At 38.3% G+C, this 23,150-nt stretch overlaps 1 protein-coding gene across 1 annotated transcript in view; it reads left to right on the top strand.

Annotated features, from left to right (window-relative positions):
- Positions 1–5,966: 5,966 nt before the first annotated feature.
- LOC146138400 (cholinesterase-like) overlaps positions 5,967–23,150 on the top strand; it is a 34,531-nt gene continuing 17,347 nt past the window's right edge. Inside the window, exons 1-7 of the mRNA XM_083393471.1 lie at positions 5,967–6,197; positions 8,908–9,128; positions 11,319–11,535; positions 13,667–13,879; positions 15,937–16,195; positions 19,936–20,060; positions 21,943–22,122. Of these exons, the coding sequence (XP_083249597.1) occupies positions 6,103–6,197; positions 8,908–9,128; positions 11,319–11,535; positions 13,667–13,879; positions 15,937–16,195; positions 19,936–20,060; positions 21,943–22,122 (1,310 nt within the window). The 5' untranslated portion in view covers positions 5,967–6,102. The remainder of the gene's footprint in view (positions 6,198–8,907; positions 9,129–11,318; positions 11,536–13,666; positions 13,880–15,936; positions 16,196–19,935; positions 20,061–21,942; positions 22,123–23,150) is intronic.

The following is a 23,150-nucleotide window of genomic DNA, read 5'->3' as shown; positions in this document are numbered from 1 at the left end:
AAACCCAAACCATTAGACTCACCATGATTGAGAAACTTATTACAACCACATGTCTACATTTTTGGGGATAAATGGGGTTGTACTTTTTTTGTTTATTCTTTGGCTTGGATAAGTCTACTGCATTCTTACTTTCCGAAACAAAGCGATTTAATGCGGGCAGAATAACTTACTGATGCTTCGAGAAAAACTATACGCTCTTCCAGTAATTGGCCACATTTTCAAAATATTTACCAATATATACTAGTAAATTCGACGTTATTAGCTTGTAATATGCTTGATGTTAAATGAATTCTTAGCTACTTTAACCTTAATTTGTAAAACTAGTATTTAGTTCTTTAGACAAGCAGCTCGCATGACGCAATTTACCTCATCACGATAAACGTTTATAGTCCAGGTTGTTTACTGAGTTACCACAAATCAGCTTTAAGGAAGTCATATGACGTAACTCTATTCACTGCAAACGCAAACCCTTTAACAGCAATATTTTCTGCTGCATTTAAGGTCAGCAGTACAGCTGCATTGCTGGTAGAGGGCAAGGATAAGTGCAGTTAGATCTGTAGAGAATTGTGTACCAACAAAATGACGTTTTGAGAATGGCGTGTGTTAGGGTTTTATTGCAAGAAAAGAGTATTTGGACAGCGGGCAATAATAGCTACCATTATTCTCTTGTTGACCACGAACTGACCCAATAAAACCAACTGTTCAAATTTCTTAAACATAAAATCGGTCTTCATTTTTGGCATTTTTCTTAAATTAATAGCTGCGTACACGTCTAGTAGGCCTTCGCCAGTTTAAAGTTGCAAAGAAGAGTAATAAAAGCATTGTAAAAGTCATATACGGCTAGACTTTTAAAATGTTTCCTGCTACAAAACTGCCATAAACGCCACAAAACCATTTAGTTTTATCTGAAGTTTTGGTTTCGCTAGGTTCAGGGCGCCACTTAGCCTATGTTAGGACTAGCTTAACATTTTGGAAAAAACACGAATATCATTTGTCTAAGGTAATTTAATCGTTGAGGCTCTATTTCACGCACCCTGCAGTAAATTTGAAGCCTAACGATCCTGAATTCCGTTACGAAGTCTTGTTAAAAATCTGTAGAGAACCCTACTGATGGGAACGGTCTAAGTAACCGCGATAACGGCGGGTGCTTTGGCCCTTCTGCAAAAGCTTACATTCACAGTCGAAGATAACTAGAGTAAGTTTGGTAAAATCTCCAATTCGCTCCGCCCAACTGGTGGGAATTCAGAGTAAATCTGACAAAGTGCCATAAATGTGAATGTTGGATAAGTAGATAAACCGCTTTCCGGCTTCAAGCGTGATGGCGTGAACGTGTGTAGCGAAACTTAAGCCTTGCTTTGTACTTGTTGCCAAAAAAAGTTGCTATTAAAACATTGGGCAAAAGCCAGATTCACAGTTTCTAACACAGGAATAATTTTGAAGAAAAACACATGTTACTAATATTTTCAAACATTGGAATAAATTGCTATATGTTGCATGCTGTTTTCTCAATTTCCAAAATCTGAAGTGGTTATTGGGTACTGGTGGCCTGCGATCAATGAAGGCTCCCCGGGCATCATCAATAGACATTTAATATAGGCTCACTTGATCTACTACAACCTGCGGTAAGAGTGGCCCAGTCTTGCTTTGATGACCTTGACGATGCGTTTCATATAGCACTTGCATTTCGCGCGGCCGAGCAAATCTGCCAGCAGCGGCGTCGATTGCGCGCACTTAGCACGTCGTCAGCAAGCGGCGGGATGCGGTTTCGGCCAATTAACCGCACATCAAAGCAGAGCTGCTGCGCCTTCAGCTGGCCCCTGTCATCGCGCCCTTGCGCCAGGGTTACGCAGTTGTACGCGACGTGCTGCGTTACGGCAAACGAACGCGTCAGCCACTGCTGCTTCTTCTTCGCCGGTTACTGTGACGAATTCCACAGCGGCGATAAAGCTCCTTCGAACGCGCGCCTGCGATGGGGGAAATTAACCCTAGGTCGTTGGCGCCCGGGTACCAGTCGAATGGTGAGCGCGCGCCAGGCCAAGGAGTCAGATGCCTGCCGAGCGTCGGTTCGCCAGTCCCGTGGTGGGAATTCGCCGTCGAGGCTCGTAGTCGATTTATTTTCGTCGGTAATGTAGTGTCGTCGCGGCGATAGAGACTCGCGCAGCAATTAACGCAGACCCGTACATACAGAAGCCGAATCGCCTATTCGTTAGTTTGTGATAAGGCTGTTAAAAATAAGTGGTAGAATGTCGAGAAAAGCATCAGAGTCAGGCAGGGATCGACTTTAACATAAGTGAAAAAAAATCAGATTTATACCTAGTGTTAACCTTAACATTGTGGCTTGTTTTGTACTGCATTTATCCACAAATCTAAACAGTCAAAGGTGTCGTTGTGTCAAGTCAATTTGCAAGTAATTATGCTAATTTGTTGAAACGCTACTCTGAAAATTATAAAACGGAAAGTCTGTCGAGGTCAGCGTTCGCCTATTCTAAAGTGACGCACAGCGACAGAAAGCTATTTGGGAGGGCTTGTGGAATAAGTGAGCCTGGTTGTACTTGTATGTGTGTGGCCATGGCTCGGAGGTATACTCGAGAAGTATCTGTCTTCCAAAAAAAAAGAGAGGATGTTTTCTGTTGCATATTTACAGAAATATACAAACTGTACTTACCAGGCGTAATATTAACCAAACAATAGCTTATCTGGAAATTAAGTTCCTTCTCCAACGTTTCGGCAACCTATTTAAGTCGCCGTCTTCAGGATGAATAACGTTAAACGCTTATAGTACAACTTATGGCAGCCAGTTTTTTTTATTAATATTGACAGTACTGTTAGTAAGCAAGCCAAAAGTCTGCGTAGCGTCTTAACCCCGCCACAGTAGTGCACTTTGAGTCCCAATGGTTATGATGTATGTTCGGCTTTTAAAGTGTTCTTATAGCCTTAGGGGCTTTACCCTGTCTTTGTGTGGAATATAGGTGTCTTGTTTGCATTGCAGATCTAACATGATGTTTGTTCGTCTTTTGTTCCGTGTGTGACTAGAACGTTGTGGTTTTTGTTTACAGCTTTTAAGGTTCATGTGGTAGACATTGCTGGAGAGATAGATATGTAAAGTCTTATACACCATAAAAATGCAAAAAAGCGCTTCTCAATGCGTTTCATCCAAACAGCTGTTCTTTATCCGAATTAGACACAAACCTAATACTTTACAGTACTGAATAACTTAAGGTGACCGTGATTCGGCAAATTAGGATTTCTTTGTCATTAATGCTTTTGGAATTCCTCAAAATAATTAGCAGGTCTTTAAAATGTAGTTACTTATGGACCAATGCGGTTAGAAAGAACAATGAAAAGGGTCGTAAATAAACCAACGCCACATAACAATGGGGGAGGCGCATTGATAGATTTTGTTGTAAGATATCTATGATAAAAATTAAAGTATAAGCTTGTTAAATGTTCTGCTGAACTATCTAAATCAGGTATCATTTTAAGTCTTCGCCATTATTGCTTTTTGGCGATGCGTTGTATAATTACAAAAATCTGTATTTTGTGAAACATTGTTTTTATTGCCGGGAAAAGTTACTCCACTATCAAACACCACAAAAAATTCGGTGTTTGATAGTGGAGTTGCACCGGGCCCACTAACGTAGTTACAGCCCTGATACTTAGTCACTTTAGGGTATGTACGTGTTCACGTTGTACATGCAACAATAAATTCCAAAAAAACTAAGTTTATGCTAGTTTTTGACCTGACAGATGACCTTCCTGTTAGATGAAACCTGCATGTTTGAAAATCTTTTCATGTTGGAAATCTAAACGCGTGCGTTACTTTACCTAATAAGCAGTAAAATGACCATATCAAAACAGATCTGGATTTCGTCTGGCTTCAGTGCCTATCTTTCATCGCGTTTTCTGGAAAGACATAATTTACTGGACATCCCTTATCAAGGCATGCTGACGAAAAAGTTTTAAATGGAAAACTGAGCCTAGCCATGCACGAAAACTTCCAAATTAAGTTGAGTTCAAACAAGATACGATTAAAGCTAATTCGTTCATTGCCAAACCCGATTGTTGAGATGCGCTGTATGAAATGACATTCATGTGGACTCAAGCGTACTTGTAATTCAATATAATCCTGTGTTTCTGTGTAACCCCATAGTATGCCACCAGGTTTATAGAGTTAGGTTTTCGGAGTGTTAGTTAAATTTTATTCATAAATGTTTGCAGTTTGACTTTCGCTAGACATTTATCTCAAGATTTGTGTTATAATCGGAACACCTTGAGCGAAAATGCGAAATTGCAGATTTCAACTCAGACTTGATTATTTTCTCATTCATTTAAACTATTTGTAAACAAAATTACCTAGAAGAGAGCAAATTTTCGGCATAACTGGTAATTTTACAACTTACTGGCGAAACCAAACTGCAGTTGGTGTATCAACAGTCAAAATAGAAGTTTTAGTCAGCCTTTATGCAAAACAACGCATTCTGAAAAAAACGAAAATTGATAGGCTATATTTCTGTTTATTCTAGATTTTTACCTGTTTTTTTTTATTGGAACGTCTGAATATTGGTCTGATTGTATGAACTAGATAGCTTTATAATATTAGATTTTAAGGCCTTAACGACAACGGCCACTTAGAAATGCATATTTTATTTTAATAAAAGTTTTCGATCTGCTTTTTTTCATACATTTAAAGTGTTAGTGACCCAATTCGAAGTTTAAAAGATTTAAAGCAATTAAAATTTTACCTTCACGCCTTTGGCATCTCTTTCAAAGTGATTCGATGCCACGTTGTTATACTTTAATCAATGTGAGGTTGTCTTATCCAGCACATTTATTGATTTTGTCCTATAGGTGGCAGCCACGGCAGCGGCTAAAAGGCCAAAGCGCGTCAACTAGTGTAAACTACAAGGCAAGTTTAAAGACATTTATTAGTGACGAAGACTTATGTTAAGAAACTTATGTGTAGTTAAGGGGCCGGTTTAGGACAAGCAACAGGTGTGAATTATTTACTAGCGCCATAGCGTGAAACTTGTATTTGTTGTTACTCCTCCCACTTAGCACAAATTGCATTCAGGTGACACTCAAAAGTCAAGGCCTTCATGGTAATAGGTCGCAGATCCTGTCCGAAACGCCGAAGAAGAGTCGAAACAAAATTGGATTGTTTAGGATGGCAAAAGCGTGGCCCCTGTGTGAGCAATCCGCATTGATTGGCAGATAAAAGGCTTTGCATGTTAACGCGGCAAACCCGAGTCCCTGTACAAACATGGGCAGCGCAACTTTTCCTTTAATAATTTATCTGATTGACTGTATTGCTGCCGCTACTGCTTGCTCGCCTATTGTTCCGCAAGGAGCACGTGGTTTTGCAATTGCAAGGCTAACTTGCGAACGCAGCAGCAGTCAACAAGCTGTGCCTTGCGCACCCGCCGAGGCCATTGTAGTTTATTGCAGACTGTTAAGCTGCCGGCCCGTTCAACTGTCCAGCCGTGCCGAACGGTGAAAGCTTGCATGGTAGTCTGGTCGTAAAATTCACTCTAATTTGCTGTTCTGACAAAAGCTGCTTGCAGCCATAAAGTCAAAGTCGCTTGCAAGGTCTACGATTTGTTGTCCTTCCTGATTATTATGAAGGAGTTAAGTCAATGATGACAGAGCAGTATACTTGTTATTAAAGCAGGGTAAGTGAATCAGTAGGAAGAGTATTGCGCCCAGAAGTAAGCGTTTAACAGATTCCGCGCATAGGTGATATTATGAACCGCACGAGGTCAAACTCTGTTTGAACAGGCTTTTTGAGGTTCCGGGGCAGAAATGTTTTCCCTTTGGAGAAAAGCGATTTTAGTTTCAGATAGATATCGTTTTGCTTTTGTAGTCGTCGCAAAGCGAGACGTTTCAATTATGGACACCACAGGCGAACTTGTTTACATTAAACAGGACCGTCGAAACTCAATATATTTTTTTGCTCGGCAGCACAAAGGACCTTGTGTGCACAACACAGCAAAGTCGGAGAATCTTAGGGCGTACTGGGAACGCGTCAACATTAATGTTAGGCTGTAGGCGAGCAACGCACTGTGGCACATTTACCCGACGGATTACCGCCACGGATAATATTTAATGGCAAGTTTAAGGATTTTATTGCTTTTCGTCGCTTTCTACCTATGCTTTCATCCTGGTCATTCCCAAACCTACGCACCCACTGCCAGAACAATGTAAGTTTTACTTTTAAAATGCTTTAAAATGCTTTAAAATACTTTAAAATACTTTAAAATGCTTTAAAATGCTTTAAAATGCTTCAAAATGCTTTAAAATGCTTTAAAATGCTTTAAAATGCTTTAAAATGCTTCAAAATGCTTTATTTTACTCGTTTAATTTAACGCCTATGCATCATGTAATCATCCTAGTACCCCCATCAGGACGTAAATTTCGTCGAACACAAATATATACATTACTAGTTGCAAATGCTGGCTTTGCACACACATAGATGTTTGTGTGAGTTTTAATCAACGTGTTCTCTCTTGCTGATTAACTTAATTAATATGTGCTTTCTGCTCACCATATGCTTTTAAACGATTTTGCTGACACGTGTTTATGACACAAATCTGGGTCACTACGATTAATGTCAATCACTTGCATTGAAGGTCGATCTCAGTTTACATGGAGTCAAAACAATTATGTTTGTTTGGTATTGGTGTATATTTAATGATGAATTTTTTTTAAACATTTACAGATATATTTTATTGTCTATTCGACTTCATATAATATTGTTCATAACCCTAGTTACGACACCTGATGCCATGGGTTAAGTATCGGTACTAGTTAGATTGTCGGTTGGTATTATTGTCAATGCGATACCAGATCAATGTGTGAAAACCGTATTTTTTGCGATACAACGAAGAAGTTTTTACAATAAAAGGTAAATATCTGACAAAGTCATACATTACAAATCGAAAATAAATAGGATTTCTAACGTAAAACCCAATTCCGGATTAATAGCCTGAAAATCGATATTATTCGACTTTGTGTATCGTAATAAAATATCAAATATCGGAGATCACTGTTCAAAAGTCTATTTAAAAAAAAACAACAATATTAATGGAAAAACAGTCGGATATAGAGTTGGTAGGTAGCCTTATAAAAGCGTATTATATTAATGTATTCATTTAAAATAATGTGCGGCAACTGTATAGGTCTATCCTCAATCGTTGTAGGTAAACGAAAAAATTTGCCGGTATGAATAGTTATCCGAAGAAGTCATTTACTTCGAACACGTATACATTTTGATTTCAGGGCCTACTTCTGAACATATAGTTGAATAATGTTTTTGACATTGTTCACGCTTTATCGCTATCGTTTTCCTAATAAGATCGAACGACGTGTCTTTTCGTGCGTGCATTGGCTGTAGATAATTGTTATTTGACTGAACTCATTCGAACGGCCACGGACAGTTACTTGATTCCCTGTTCCGTGGTCATTGTACCATAAAAAGGAATGTGAGTTTGTTTAAACGACTTACACACGTTTTTTAGACGACGGATAGGGTATTTTGCCACATGCTTTACTTCAGAAACCTCATAAAAGTTTAACTTCGTCTTATAAATAACTTTAAGTATTAAATATTACACTTTCATTAAACGGATGTTGATGTTGTTTGAGGGGTGGTGTTGCACAAACCTATTTTGGCCGTAAGATAATTACTGCCACAATATTCGTAACTGTATACCACTTTCTTCCCACTACTTCTAGTCGAATAAGCTACTCTATCCGTCTGGTTTATTTACTCTATGTTCCACTAGGCCTAAGGCCTAGGCCATGCCAAGCCAAGCTGTCAGTTGTTTTGTGGCTTCCAATGCATTAACAGTTTTGTTTTAGTGAACTATAAAACCTCTGGGTAATAAATCAAAACCGACTAAATTGCGTACGAATGAAATTTGTTGTTGCTAAACTTCTAAAGTTATTTCTACAAAGTAGGTATTTTTCAATGAAAGGTACAATATTTCCTAATAAGCGTCTCTAAGCTTTTTTTTGTTCTATGTCCCCAGTCACTCTTTTACTAAGGAAAAAAAATTAGAAATTATAAATGTTACACCGAAGGACATAAATGCTTTGCGAAAAAGGTCACAAAGATATATGTGACAAGAAAGTACAGCTCGGGCCGGTTTAGAGCAGGGAATCGAACCAGGACCGAACCGGAACTTTATGAACCTGTTTTGGATCATTTTTTCCGAACCGTAACCGAACCTGAACCGTTTTTTGTAAATTTTTTTTTTTGGGAGCCGAACCGTACCTGAACCGAATAATTTGAAAAAGCATGAACCTTAACCGAACCCGAACATGTAAACAAAAGCGGTTCACTCCAGCATGACGTCACAACTTGTAATTTACAGAGTGAAGTTATGCCATGTTCTAAAGTTTACGAAAAAAATTGAATACTGTTAACAACAACGTTGATTTGTTTTAGTTTTCAGATATTTTAATAATGAGTTACTGTTTTTTTTAATACGTTACGTTACTTAGATTAAATGACTTACGATTCAACAAGATGTCCCTACATTTATTGACCCACATTTTGATATTTAACGCAACTTATACTGTATCCGAACTGGAACTTTATAAAGCGGTTTTGAAATAACGATGGTCGCAACAGAGCGGGACTGTAACTTTTAAATTACTCGAAACTGAAACCGGAAGTGAACAGGATTCCAAAACAATCCTTGAACCTGAACCGGAATAGTCACGGTTCGACTCCCTGGTTTAGACACACTTTGACGTTTTAAGGGTTACAAATTTTGCCTAGGATAACTTCAAGTGGGCTTTTACATTGAATTATCACGCAAAACAACAAACCCTACTGCGATGGCTTTTGGTGTACCCTATGGCCGTTTAGAATTTAACTGCTTTCGAAAAGACATCTCTTTTTAGATATGGGTCGGTTCAAGGCATGTACCAGTCGGTTAGCGTGGGCGGAAAGCAGCGGACCGTGTCCGCGTTCCTGGGAATCCCGTTCGCCAGGCCCCCCACCGGCCAGCTGCGCTTCGCAGCCCCGCGTCAGCCCTTTTCCTGGGACCCGGACGTGAAACGAACCGTCGACTTCGGGAACTCGTGCTTCCACGACCCTGACACCTACTTTCCAGGCTTTCCAGGTATGCTCAAAGGGCGAAGTGACTGGCTGGTTTAGGATAGGGTTCAAGGCAGACTTGGACAACTATAGATATTTGTAGTTTAATTCAAAAAATTAGAGAAAAATGCGGGTAATTCTAATTCGAATAAAGTTTGTGAATTGCTTGTATGTTCCAATTGGTAACCCGGGAAGGTCCGGAATCGCGTTCAAGTAAAATAAATATACGCCCACGCCGTGACGGTATTTTCAAACATGCCATGTTCCTTTTTCACCACGCCATCTAGCTATTTACTTGATTCCATTTAAACCCAGATTTCAGTTGCATATGTGTGCACTATGTAGGGTGTACATCAAACGCTATCCTCGGTAAGAAAAGTATTGTGCTGTCACCCTTTTCCAAAGCCATGTTTCGGCAAAGTTCTAACCGGGTAAAACAGCATTGATTTGTCTCAGTTAGCAAAACCTCTCTGTGAATTATGAGTCGGGTAAAATATATTGAATGGTGTACAGTATACACCGGTCTGCGAACATCACCAACAACATCTAAAGTTCGTTTAGGTTTTACCTCACTGGTGGTGGAATATAATATTGTCACTAATGTACAGGAAGCCAGGGGCTAAATGGTGGCACAAGCTTAATATTGGGTCCAAAATTACAAAAAGTGAAGAACATTTAAATAGCGTATATTCGTGTACACGTAGCAAAACACTTATCATACGTGACAAGTATTTCTGCTAGTAAACATGTTTTAAACAATGGTTCTCATTGCTGTTGCCGCACAAATTGATAAAATACTGCGGCGCATTTCGTACAAAACAAGTATTTAGTAGCTTGACAAAAGCTCTTAACACTATAGGCAAGCAAAACGTAAAATACCATAGCATTATCAGCTATGCAGTTAACAGTGTTGAAATGTGGCGTGCTTGCCTTGGTGCACATTTGCAATACAAGAAAGTGATTTTCGAAAACGTATCATGGTACACTTAAGAATCTCTCCTTGTGCTCCGTTTAAGAATGTGGCAAGCAGCCATATGAGTGTATTGTGATTTGAAAATTGAAATCACACTTTCTTGATTGCTATAAATATTCCTTTGTACCTAAATTACTATGATTTCTAGACTTTGCTTTCTTTATCAAAGTCAGTCGTCATTAATAAGTTAGGGTACCCTTTGTATTGCCGAAACGCATGGAAACTTGCAGATTGACGTCACAGCGTGACGAGGCTATTATCGGTTGATGTCGTGCGCAAATAGGCGTCTCTAATATTAGTTTTAATACGTTCAATGAGTTGACGTGAAGGCCTGGTGTGAAAGAAATCGTTTTTGCGGCTTATCTACAACAAAATTACCGCAACGCCATTCAGGATCATTTCAGCTTACTTTTACCATTGGCTGTATCCTTCAGTCTGGAGTAAGCAAGCGCGGGTCTGGGTTTTTTGCTTGGGGGAGCCATGGGCCTTTGGGCTAAAATGATTTGGTCAAAATAGTCCAAGACATACTCTAAACACAATTTGGATCGCGCGAAGTGCTAAAAATTTACATTTGCGTGGTTTGAAAAAAGCCAAAAGTACGGTTTGAAGCGATGGCCTCGTGGCTACCCTCTTGGATCCACTCCTGGCGGTAAGACAGTGTTGTAATGCCTAAATTTAATGACTTGACTTAAGTGCACCTAAGTCAGTGTTTCCAAATGACTTGATTTGACTCAAGTCAGTTGGGCAAAATTACTTGACTTGACTAAACTCTTTCGGACAAATGACTTGACTTAGGTCTTTTGGACAAATGATTTGGGTTGCAATGAAGTGTTATTTTTGTGTAAGATTAAGCTATTTATTAAAGTTTTTGCAAATAAAACAAATTTCTTGCTATATGTTAAGTTTTTCTTATTTTTTAAGTTCAGTTATCGTTCATAATCGTACAAGTTTAAAGATTTTAATATAGTTAAACATTTTGTTTTTGTAACAAGACGTGACTTGAAGTTGTTATAATTATGACTTGACTGGGTCTTGACTTGCGCAAATGATGACTTGGACTTGGACTTAACTTTTTATTCAAAAAGACCTGACTTGGCCTTAAGTTATTTTACAAATGACTTGACTTGGACTTAAGACATTTTGTAATGACTTGTTTACAACACTGAAAATTTTACACCAACAAAATTTTACGACCTGTTTACGTCACTGCGGTAAGGTATGACAACACTCTTTACCTGACAGGCGCCGAAATGTGGAACGCGCCGAATAACAGGAGTGAGGATTGTCTGTACCTGAACGTTTGGACGCCGCTGAACCTTCGTCGCAAGTCTGAACCCTTGGCCGTGATGGTTTGGATCTACGGCGGCTCTTTCTTCAGCGGAACGTCGGCGCTGCCGGTCTACGATGGTCGCTACTTGGCCGCCGACGGTCATGTGATTGTAGTCTCTATTAACTACAGGTGCGAAGGTATCCCCTGTCGGTTTAGTCTTGGTGTGGTTTTACTTGGAATGTGGGTGTCAGAATTGGACTGCTTTTGTTCGGTTGTTTCAAATTTGAGCGGAGTTGAACGTTGAGATGTTCAGTCTTTGCGAATTGACATTAAAGTTTAGTAAAAGTCAAATAATAAATTTAGGTAAACCGTAATATATCCCCCTTGGAACAAGAATTTTAAAATTGTTCTTCAATTTCTGACATTTATTGCGTTGAAATATGTCTTAAGTGAGATATTGTTGCAGTTGGATTAGAACTAATTTATAGATGTAATCTATTGAATTGGATTTAGTTCATCAAATATTTCACTCTGGGGCTCGTCGCAATAAACAACCACACATTTGTTTTAGGTTCTTTTAAGGTGGACAAATAATGAATGAGGTACCATCGCGTTTTAAAAAAGTGTTAAAAAACGTTTGAGATGAAATATATAAATATGAGTATTTTACGGCAATTATGTTTTGTAGGTTCCGAAAATTGAACGCAAACAATGAAACTTATGTTGATATGCGCCACGAAATAACGAACAACAATATTATAAAAAAAATATTTATATTGCTTAACAAGAAATATGCTTTAATTGATATTTTTAATGAAACACGCTTTGATATTATACATTCACTGTTAGGTAAATATAAATTGCTTTGCGGTCGCAAAACTTTCAAGAGTTTCCATTTCTCGATCGCAAATTTCGCAAAACCGATACGCTATAAAAAGTGCACAGCATGCAGTCATATTAATGGCGCCGATCTCCCTTTTGTACTGTCGTTGTCGATTAACACGAGCTGCGAGGTATTTTTGTTGAGATATATACTTACTTGGGGTGCTTAATATTAAACAAAGAGCATTTTTGCTTGCATTTTTTAGCAAGCTGTAGTTCTATTATATAACTGGATAGTTCACAGCCCGCTTTTCCATACAATTTTATGGCGCAATTGTAGACAACGCTGCCACCGACGATTTACGTAAAATGGATAAATGTGATCGATCGAGTGCGTAAATACACCTCAAAGTATCAAATATATCCTAGGTTTGGTTTCAGCCTATTTTGTAAATACCTGTAATTCAAATAAAATTAAACTTTGAATGTTCGGCAGACATAAAGTAAGGATGAAATACAACATTTTGCCCCTTCCCACCAAAAGCTTACAATAAACCATACCGCCTTGTCGAATGAAGTCCAAAATTGAAATATAAGCTTTAACCGAAACGCAGCAGCAAAGCTTGTTTCGAAGCAATAAATAATTATAAAGGCCCACTATTGAATGACGCCACGAGGTTCTGATAACGAAGCCACTGTGTCCATCGAAAATGTACAACAATAAAAAAACATCTTGACCAGCTGCTTATTTGCTTACTTATAACGAGCGTTGAATATTTTAATGCTAGTTTTTTGTTTCCCATGGCCAACCTGCCCTCGTTAATGTCACTTATACAATTTGGAGCAGGTTTGTAAACTTTTTTTCAACACGGAACCCTAATCTTTTTATGTTAGCATTGACCATGGTTGGCATAAAATTATTTAGACAAGACGCCACAACTTGCGTGATAAAGCAAGTAGACATACATTAAAATAGATTGCCTACCGATTTTATATCAATATCTTTTCTTTTTGAAACTTTATTACATTTTCATTTTTTTTCACTTAAATTTTAACTATACATTTATACCCTGTGAACTACTTCATATACCCCTTAACAGCTAAAGGAATTTTATTTAAGAAGCTCTAATTTATAAGGGATGTTCCACAAATCAAGTCGCATTGTGGTTTTGCGTTCAACGGTATTTTTCCTCGGTTTAAAAACTATACCAATACTAGTAAAATTAATATACTTGTCCCTATATTATGGAAGCAAACAAAGCTTTCAGGCATTTTTTTTCGTGGGTATTTGCACTTTTTCAAAATTTTACACCAATAAAATGTTACACCATTTTCTTAATTTTACACCAACAAAATTTTATACCAACAAAATTTACACGATTTTTGTTTAATTTTACACCAACAAAATTTTACACCAACGGAAATACGTAATCCCAGAGTTTGACTTTAAGCGCAAAAACCTCCCCAAAAAGTAATAAATCTTTTTTTTGTTACTCAGGCTTGGCCCGCTCGGTTTCCTGCCGCCCCTCGCCGGGGAATTCCCGGGCAACGCCGGGCTCATGGACCAGCAGATGGGGCTGAAGTGGGTGCGCGACAACATCCGCGAGTTCGGCGGCAACCCCAACAATGTGACGCTGTTCGGGGAGAGTGCAGGGGCGGCTTCGATCAGTCTACACACTGTGGCGCCCTCCAGCCGGGGACTGTTCAACAGGTATCGCGTTTCGCTACGAATTCGGTTGTAAAAATTTTGTAGTTTTTTAAACTTAAATAACAAAATAGAACGATGGACGAGAATAAAAAATAGCACCTATCAAGGAGCGACAGGTTGGGCTAACTCATTGGTTGTCAACCGAGGTGCCGCGGCACCCTGGGGTGCCATTTCTAATGCTCAAGTGTGTCGAGAGATGTTTGATATTCTTCAAGATTCTGATTTTTGCCTAACTCTTACAACTTTTTGTGTACAATTAGAGTGGAATAAATCCAACCATAATTTCATACGCTGTGTAGAGTTGATGTGTGTTGTTCCAGTTCCGTTTATTGTGACGTTATAGTGCATAACCCGCAATCTATTTATTATTTCAGAGGGGTGCCGCAAGCCATAATAGGTTGAGAACCATTGCGCTAAATATATGACTTGCATGTTTAGAATTTTTATTATTTTTTTACTTACCTTGCTAATTTTGTTTACCCTCCTTACTCGCGTTTCACTACAAATTCGGTTGTAAAGTTTTTTTATTTCTTATTTTTGTTTTATTACGCTTAAACAAAAAATAGAATGACGGACGATAATAGAGAAAATGGCACCCATCAAGAAGCAACGGGTTGGGTTAGTAAGAGGCAGGCCCACTTAACCTTACGAGTTACAAGTTGAGTTTTTGTCAATCCTTGCTAATTTTGTTAACCCACCTTACTCGCGTTTCACTACGAATTCGGTTGTAAAAAAAATGTATTTTAGTTTTTTTTTGTTCTATCACACTTGAATATAAAAGAGAATCGCGTTTTACTACGAATTCGGTGTTGAAAACTTTTGTAGTTTTTTTAGACCTAATTTTTTTAAAGTTAATCAAGAAGCGACAGGTTGGACGTTTCACTGTGAATCTCGTTGTAAAAAAATTAAATTTTTTAGTATTTTGTGTATAAGGAAATAGCACCTTTCAAGAAGCGATAGGTTGGGCTAACTTTGGGAGTTGCAGGTCTAGAATTGTTATTATTTTTTACTTACCTTGCTAATTTTGTTTATCGTTTAACTACGAATTCCGAAAAATTTTGTATTTTTTTTTCACTACACTTAAACAACAAAATAGAAATAAGGACTAGAATAAAAAAATAGCACCTATCGAGAAGCGACAGGTTGGGCTAAAGGCCAGTCCACTTAACTGTATGAGTTGTAAGTCTAAAGTGTTTATTATTTGTTTTACTCACCTTGCTAATTTTGTTTGCCCACCTTACTCGCGTTTCACTACGAATTTGGTTGCAACAATTTTGTGTTCACTTTCAATTGAAACGTTAAATTCTGCACAGCCGCCTGCACCGGATTAGGTGGGGACAAGAACAGTGATAAAAAAGAAGAAAAATTTGGTGGGCCTCCTAAAGTTTAGCACCCCGAAATAAAGGACTGGAAGTTAATCACGCTTGAAATTTATGTTTAAAAAGGTGAAAAACAACGAATAAAAACAAAATGATGGACGAGAACGACTTCAACTAAAACTGTTTTCATTAGGCGTATTTGTTTCCTCTTCAAAGACTCTTTTTAAGGTGTTAAATCGGATTGAACGAGTAATGGAGAACCCAACACCCCCGCAAAAATATACCGCTTTTAATATTTCCCGACTTTATTTACGATAGTACGTTTCCGTTTTTGGCCAAAGTGCTTTACGCAATTACAAAAGGCGTTACAACTGGTTAACAATAAAGATTCGCGATAAATATTGTCTGTAATACAAAAGTTCCAAACTGAGTAAGCGTTAAAGCGATTCGGAAACTAAAAAGGGGTGTTGTAAACAAGTCATTTTAGTGTTGTAAACAAGTCATTTTGAAATAATTAGGTGCCAGTCAAGTCATTTTGAAAAATAATATTGAGTCAAGTCAAGCCATTTTAGTCAACTAACTTAGTAAAGTCAAGTCATTTGAAAAAAAATCAATACAACACTGCTATAATTTCCCCTTATGTTGTCCCCGTGAGTTACATAATCCCAACCGAGTGAGCGCCCTAAGCCATTTCTTCCTCCACAAAACAATACAAGATCCAAATATATTCCTCCATCGCAGGGTGATCCTTCAGAGCGGCAACCAGCTCACTCCATGGGCAACGGTAAGCCTCGAGACCGCCCTGGGCCGGACGCGACGCATGGCCGCCAACCTGCAGTGCCCAGAAGCTGCCACAGCAGCCGAGTGGGAGCTCCTAAGCTGCCTGCGTTCCAAAACCGCAGCTGAGGTATTCGCAGCCTCCTGGGTCGAGTCGCACATCTTCGTCTTCCCGTTTGTTCCGGTTCGCGGCACAGCCTTCCTCCCTCAAGACCCGCGCGAGGTGAGTGGTAAACAAGTTATTTTGAAATGACTTAAAAAGTCAAGATATTTTTTAAAGATTTTATGTCCAAGTCAAGTCATTTGTAAAAAACTTAAGTCTAAGTCAAGTCATGTGTAAAAAAAACTTAAGCCCAAGTCAAGTTATTTTTGAAAGAACTTGAGCCCAAGTCACGTCATCCTGAACAAATAACAAGTCCTATAGTCAGGTCAAAGACAATTTCAAGTGAATCATAAAAAATGTAACGTTAAACTATTAAAATTGGCAATTAGTCCCATTATTATGAGCAGTAACTCAATTAGAAACCAACACATTACGCAACTCATAGCAAGCAAATGGTTTTATGTGCGAAAGGTAAGACAAATAACTCAATTTATAATGAAAAATGCTTAATACACTTCATTTGTCCAAACGACTTAAGTCACGTCAAGTCATTTTGTCTAAAAGACTTAAGTCAAGAAAGAAAACAAATAAAAAACGAAAGTTTAAAATCAAGATGTCCGATAATATCGTAACGGAGCCGATACATGATGTAAAGAGTTAGTATCGGTACTCGTCCGATACTATGCTAGTGACGGTGTCGATCCCATACCAAAACGATATAGGAATTACAAATATGATTTGCAGTCCAATGCATTGACTTCTACGTAACTAAACTTCTTAACGCTTAAGAAAATTTTGCCTTATAACCTGTACAGGTAGATTTAATCGTTTAAACTTCTCTATCTTGGTTGTTGAAACATATTAATGATGTCATATGTTATCGGATCGTGTCGCGATAACTTTTGTCCAAAATATCGCATGTCGGTATCGGATAAAATGTCAACATTCCTAGTTCAAACTACTGATTTATCCTTTACGACAAGTCGCTCGACCTGACATAATGCCTTGACAATAGTGGTCGGCAAACTGTGGGCCGCAGTTAAAATCTCCGCCTTTCTGCCATTTTTAGTCGGCCGTGAGCTATTTTTTAAATATGTCAGTTTTATCATGTAGTTGTGTGCTACTCGATAGTCCTACGTCTGGTGTAATAGATTTAAAAAGTTGGTGTGGCTGGAGTTTTTATCTTGGCTTCTTTTTGATTACAGGGCAACCGGCCCATGGCCCCCAACAGACTATACATTTACCCAGGTTGTACTATTAAAATCCAATTTTTAGCGAACTTTTATACGTTTTTTTATTCCACCGAAACAGCGCTTTGCATTCTATGACATCGAGGTATTAGGCTTATTCGTTCCAATCAAATTTATTCAACCCAAAGACACTACTTCTAACTCAGGGCATGTTGTGCCTGTGTTATTCATAAAGTGTGCAAAGTGTAATCTCTGTTAGATTTGACTAAAAATGCCGTCATTTCGTTTGAGAACAATAGGTTAATTGTTTTATGACGTCACGTTATAACGCAAGGTAATTCTAATCCAAACTTGTTGGAACTATTTTTTAAATGGTAATGACATTTGTGTGCTATATTTAGACAAAGAACAAACTGTAATATTTCATTAATGTTTTACCAACTGGTATGTCTGTGTCTTAATTGGCATTTATTTTTCATGCTAAGCATACCGTGTCTTGTAAGCCTAATTTTGTAGCCCCGCTAATCAAGCCAATCTAGACATGTTGTAGTGATAAATAAAACATGAAGCGGATAATATCTGTGTGTCGTGAACTTTCCAAGTTTAGCACACGCCTGATTAGGGCGATTTGCGTCATTACGGAACTGGATTAACAGCAGGCTGCAAAATGTCACAGTTAAATATAACATTATACTTATACCTAAAATTTTATTTCGTTTATCGATGTTCTCAATTTGCATACATCGCCTGACATAAGATATTGCTTACCGCTTCACTTAATCAACTTCACAGTTTGGCCTCCATGGAATCGTTCCTTTCAGATGTATCCCAGCTACAGATTTTTTTGAATGGCTTAGGTCAGGGGTCAGTAAATTTTTTACCGCGGACTGCTAAAAATTGTTTTGCTTCGCATGGATATGTAGGCAAGACATTTTTAGATATGACGTCAAAAATTTACATCATATCAAAAAATTGACTTCAGAAATTTGCTGTTTCATGTCAAAAAATTGTAAAATGAAGTCAATATATTCTGTTCAAAATTGTTTGATTTTTAACTATAGCCTACTTTTTTTTCTGAAAAATTGATTGCTTTAATATACACTTCAATTAGGCCATCATGGACCCCCTCTAACTAGTTCACGTATCCCCAAGGAGTCCATGGACCCCAGTTCTAGAACTTCTGGCTTAGGTCGAATGTCGTATTGTACTCTATACGCGCTACGCAAGCACTGTTAGCAACAGGCTCTTACGCCAACTGCCTTTTGTTGTAAGCAAGAACCAAATTAGCCGGGGTGATTGAGACATTTGTTTTTCCTACACCCGAGTATAGCCTCTGTGGGGAATTGCGCCAAATTTAGGTTCAATTAAAGTGCACGCCTCGATATACCGATGACAGACAGCCGTTGTCGTTCTGCTATTTTAATTAAGATCACCAATTTTAGGCTTACCGAGTTGCTACAGTTTTCCAGCTACGTTGTTTGTCAGAGAAAAGCGTGTTGCCGAGCCAAGACCAACAACGTTTCTCTACCTTTTTTCGCGTCGACCGAAATGCTAAGCGAAAATGTAAAGGCAATTGGCGACGCAATTTTCTTAAACCATTTGTACGCTTAAGCGTTAAAGTGAACAAAACATAAAGAACCTAAAGCATGAATAAATCTGAATTTTCGTATTTCTTTCGCGATATTGTCGAATTTTGGAGAGTTATTTCTCACACATTTTTGGCGACCCCCCAAAAATAATGGAGACGCAATTTTAAGTCGCGACCAATTGGTTGAGGAAAACTGTCCTAAGGCTAGCCTACATGGTGCGCCACAGCTTTTCACCTGGCTAACAGGATTGTTCTAATGCCTTAAGTTAAAGTTAATGTTTTCAACTTACCTTTCCGTAAGTCGTTAGGCCAAGTTACTAAACTAGGACTTCGGTCATTTAAGCAAACAACCTGACTGAAATGTTTTAATCGCGGTATTTAAGGTATAGTTTACACGTTCTTGTTGCTGTATGCTTTTTTGTATTTTTGTTTATTTAAATATTACAAGATCATTGAATTTCATAAATAGTAAAAGTTAATAGATTACCTTGATGTCAATGACTTTTTTTGGAAAATATTGACCTCGACTGAGACTTGACTTGAAAATTATTCAATTTAAGCTTGTTTTTAAGTGATTTTTTACAAGAATGTCGGCTAAGCACCGATTTCAGTGTCTTAAGTGGCCTTGATTTTCATTTGGTTATTTTATGCATTTACAGTCGTATAACAAGGGCACGAAATACTCTATCTCTAGAAAAAAAAAATCATGTTAAGATAACTTAGGTTTAAAATGAGTGGAAAAGCATGTATTTAGTTTGAAAGGGGGTATACAAAAATTTACGACCGTTTTTACTGCGAAATGTATTTGTTGCGTCTTGCCATGTACAACAACGTTTGAAGGCCTGTCTGTTGCTTGATGTATCCGGGAATGTTGCGACACAGTATAAGACTTACCGCTCGTTAGTAGCCTGACTTTAATTAAGTTTAATCGGGGCATTACCAAACCTTACAACCAACTCCGGTCCTATACGTAAGCAGTGTAAGCCCCGAAGTTACCAGTAATTAAATTTGATCTTTCTTTTTTCTATAGTCTTTCCTTAATCGATTACCTTTTAACGGAAAACGCTTTGCGCTTTATTAAGGTCACTGAGCGCGGCCTATCTGCGGATATCGACATGATGGCGGGTTACAATACCAACGAAGGATCCTACTTCACAATCTACGTGGTACCCGGATTTAATATATCTACCGAAAGTTTTGTCACCAGGTATCAGCTGATATTGGGACGATCCTAAAATGTAGCGTTTGCGACAAATATTGTTTGGCTGTGGTCAGTGGTGGGGTTCCAACAATGTTGTACTTAAGTTTTCGCATTTCCATTAAAAACCTATACGCGTAAAACTTCAAATGAAAGGCCAACTGTTATTGGCCAGATTTAAAAACTGTGATATAGGTGTTGTTCTTTCAGTTAATATCATTTTTTACTCCTAACTGATTTTAATTTAAAGTTAAATTACCTTTTAGCCCGAATCAACCAGGATTAAACTCCGACCTTTTTACCAAAGACCTTAACTCGAACCTAGGCGAAACACGGCCCAATCGACGCACTATGTTTTAAATATTTTAAGTGAAATACCCTACACGTTTTTTTATCTTGATGCATCATTAAAAAAATATACTTTCGAGTCAAGATCCTTTTTCACGTTCTAGCTAACTTGTCATCAAACTGTTTGTTTATTGTTTAAAACTAAAGATTCACACTTCATATTATGTATAACTAAATCTGGTATACCTTAGGGAGAATTGCGGCTGTCCAACATGCACAACAACAACTATAGAGCCCCTAGCAAATAATAAATCGAACCAGATGTCGGCATTGTATTTATTTTTGTTTGCGAGAGCTAAAAGCCCATTTTTTACTATGTTAACAACTGTTCCCCGATAAAATTGCCCTGAATTGTGATCGGTTGTACGAACCAAGACCAACCTTTCAATCCCACCAAAGTATACCTATGGTTTTTGCATTTATTTATTGCTGGCATAAAGACCGTGAGCAAAACATTACATTTTTACAAGTATGTCGATTACTAACGTGCGGTAACTTATCGAATTCAGCCGAGGGGAACGTGGGACTGTTTCCATAGAGTACGATTCACCAAACTACAGTTCGCTGGCCAAACCCACAGAGTTAATTCTACAGGCCCAATACATGTTTCTATGATAAACATAAAGTGCGGTTAAATTGTTGGCGGGTGCAATTCCAAATTAAATTTCGATGCAATTTTAAACTGAACGATAACTGTATAAAGTTTACCCCGTTTTTTCTGCATAGCCTTTGTTCATCGATAATCGAGTTTATAAAGTTTGACACAAAGTGTTAGATCCGGCCCGCTCAGCCCTTTATAAAAAAAAGTTTGGTAATCTGTACCTTCGAGAAACTTCCAACAGAAAACCTTTAGACCAGAGATGGTCAATTATTTTTGACAGCGGGCCGCATAGGAAACAGAAAATGTCTTAGCGGGCCGTGTAAAAAAGGGCATCTAGAATACACGTAATACAACGCGTCATTCCTTTTAAAAGAATATCTATTCTTTTTTAGACAAAACTGGTAAGACTAGGCGTAGGTAAGCATGCCTTAAAAGTTATAATGTATTCAATCAAATACTCTAAAATAAAATACAAATGTTACGGCTTATTTTTGCCTAACACGTTTTATTCTAGTTAAGCCCGCGGGCGGGCCGAAAAAGTTAAGCCCGCGAGTGGTAGTTTGCCCAGGTCTGCTTTAGACCAATGGTTGTCAAACTGAGGCCCGTCAAGATGTTTGTGGGAATTCAAGCAACGTGTTGTAAAATTGTTGATTTCTAATCATATAATCCAGAGGCTCAGAGCACATCCTTCCAAGTATGCTGTAATGCCTATATATCACTTGTCAGTTGGTTATATTGTGTAGGCACTCTTCTAAAACATGTAGCAATTGTTCTGCTGTTTTTTTTGTCATTTTTAAGATCTAAAAATCGAGCTGTTCCATGTTTTCAGGAAAGCAGAGGGGTCCACCCGCCCTCCCGGTATAAAAGGTTGAGAACCTACGCATTAGATCTTGTTTAAGTTAAAGTTACCTTACTCAAATGACAAAATGAACAATTTTGCAGAGAGCAGTACGTGAACGGCATCAAGCTGTGTGGCCTAGCTACAGACGACATGGGTTACGCAGCAACTGACTTCTTTTACTCCGACTGGTCCAACCCAAACAATCCAGCTCAGTACCGAGACGGGCTCAATAACATCGTAAGCGATTATCACATCGACTGTCCCACCAAGAGCCTTGTCAAGTAGGTTTTGCCAAAACTGATGTTGTTGGTTAGTTAAACAATATTGAGCACGAGCACACGGGTACGTATAATTGCAGTGTCACAATCCTAACCCTTCTGATATGGCTAATTCATTGTCTTGTCCATTGAGTATTATTCCAGCAGTTTGATACGCAATTGATAAGTTTGGGGAAAACTGCCTGCTCATACATACCATATAATTTACAGCAGTGTTAAATGAAAGTTATGTATGGTGCAAGAGCTCTTAACATTAATTACGGGAAGCTTATACTGCCATCCAGTTACTTTGTAATGAATTTTACCATAATTTAAAAAAAAAATTATAAACGCATGCGCTAAATTAAATATGCTTCCCTATGCCAAAACCCGGTAACTACTTTAAACTTATACAATTGAGGCTTGTGTGTCAGTGCAAAAACGTTGGTGTAAGATCTTAAAGAGTGAAAACGACGTTTTCCAATAGCTCAGCGCTTCTAAGTATGTCGATTACAACCCGTAAAATCGCATTCTCCGATCTCAAAAGTTTCTTTGTCATAAATTTTACATAGAAGGCTGCGTAGATTACACTCAAGGAGAACGTTTGCTCTTTGTCAGTCAACGCACAACTATATGCGTCACTGGTATCTCGATTGGCTGGCAATCTTGCACAGATTTGACCCAGATCGTTTAGAAATTTACAACTCTCCAGCAAGGGTAGTTTCAACTGGTGGACTTGTGTTTCTGGACACTGCCAATAACGGATTATTTCACCTTAGTCTTGCGTATGTTAGTTACTTTTCTATGTTCAGCCCTGTACCTAGAGCAGTGGTTCTTAATCGGGGTGCCGCGGAACCGTGGGGTGCCATTTGTAATGCTCAAGGCTGCCAAACGATATTGCAAATTATTTTGTAAAGATTAGACTGGAATAAATCCAATTATACCTTTCTACGTTATGTAGAATTGATGTGTGTTGTTCCGGTTACGTTTATTGTGACACTCTAGTGAATTATCGACGGAAAAATCTTGTAGAGGTGCCGCGATATTTTTGT

Source organism: Ascidiella aspersa, chromosome 7 (assembly GCF_963924565.1).
Source record: "Ascidiella aspersa chromosome 7, kaAscAspe10.2, whole genome shotgun sequence".
NCBI classification, from domain to species: domain Eukaryota; kingdom Metazoa; phylum Chordata; class Ascidiacea; order Phlebobranchia; family Ascidiidae; genus Ascidiella; species Ascidiella aspersa.
The sequence above is the reverse complement of the archived record's forward strand: the minus strand, read 5'-3'. Positions and strand labels throughout refer to the sequence as shown.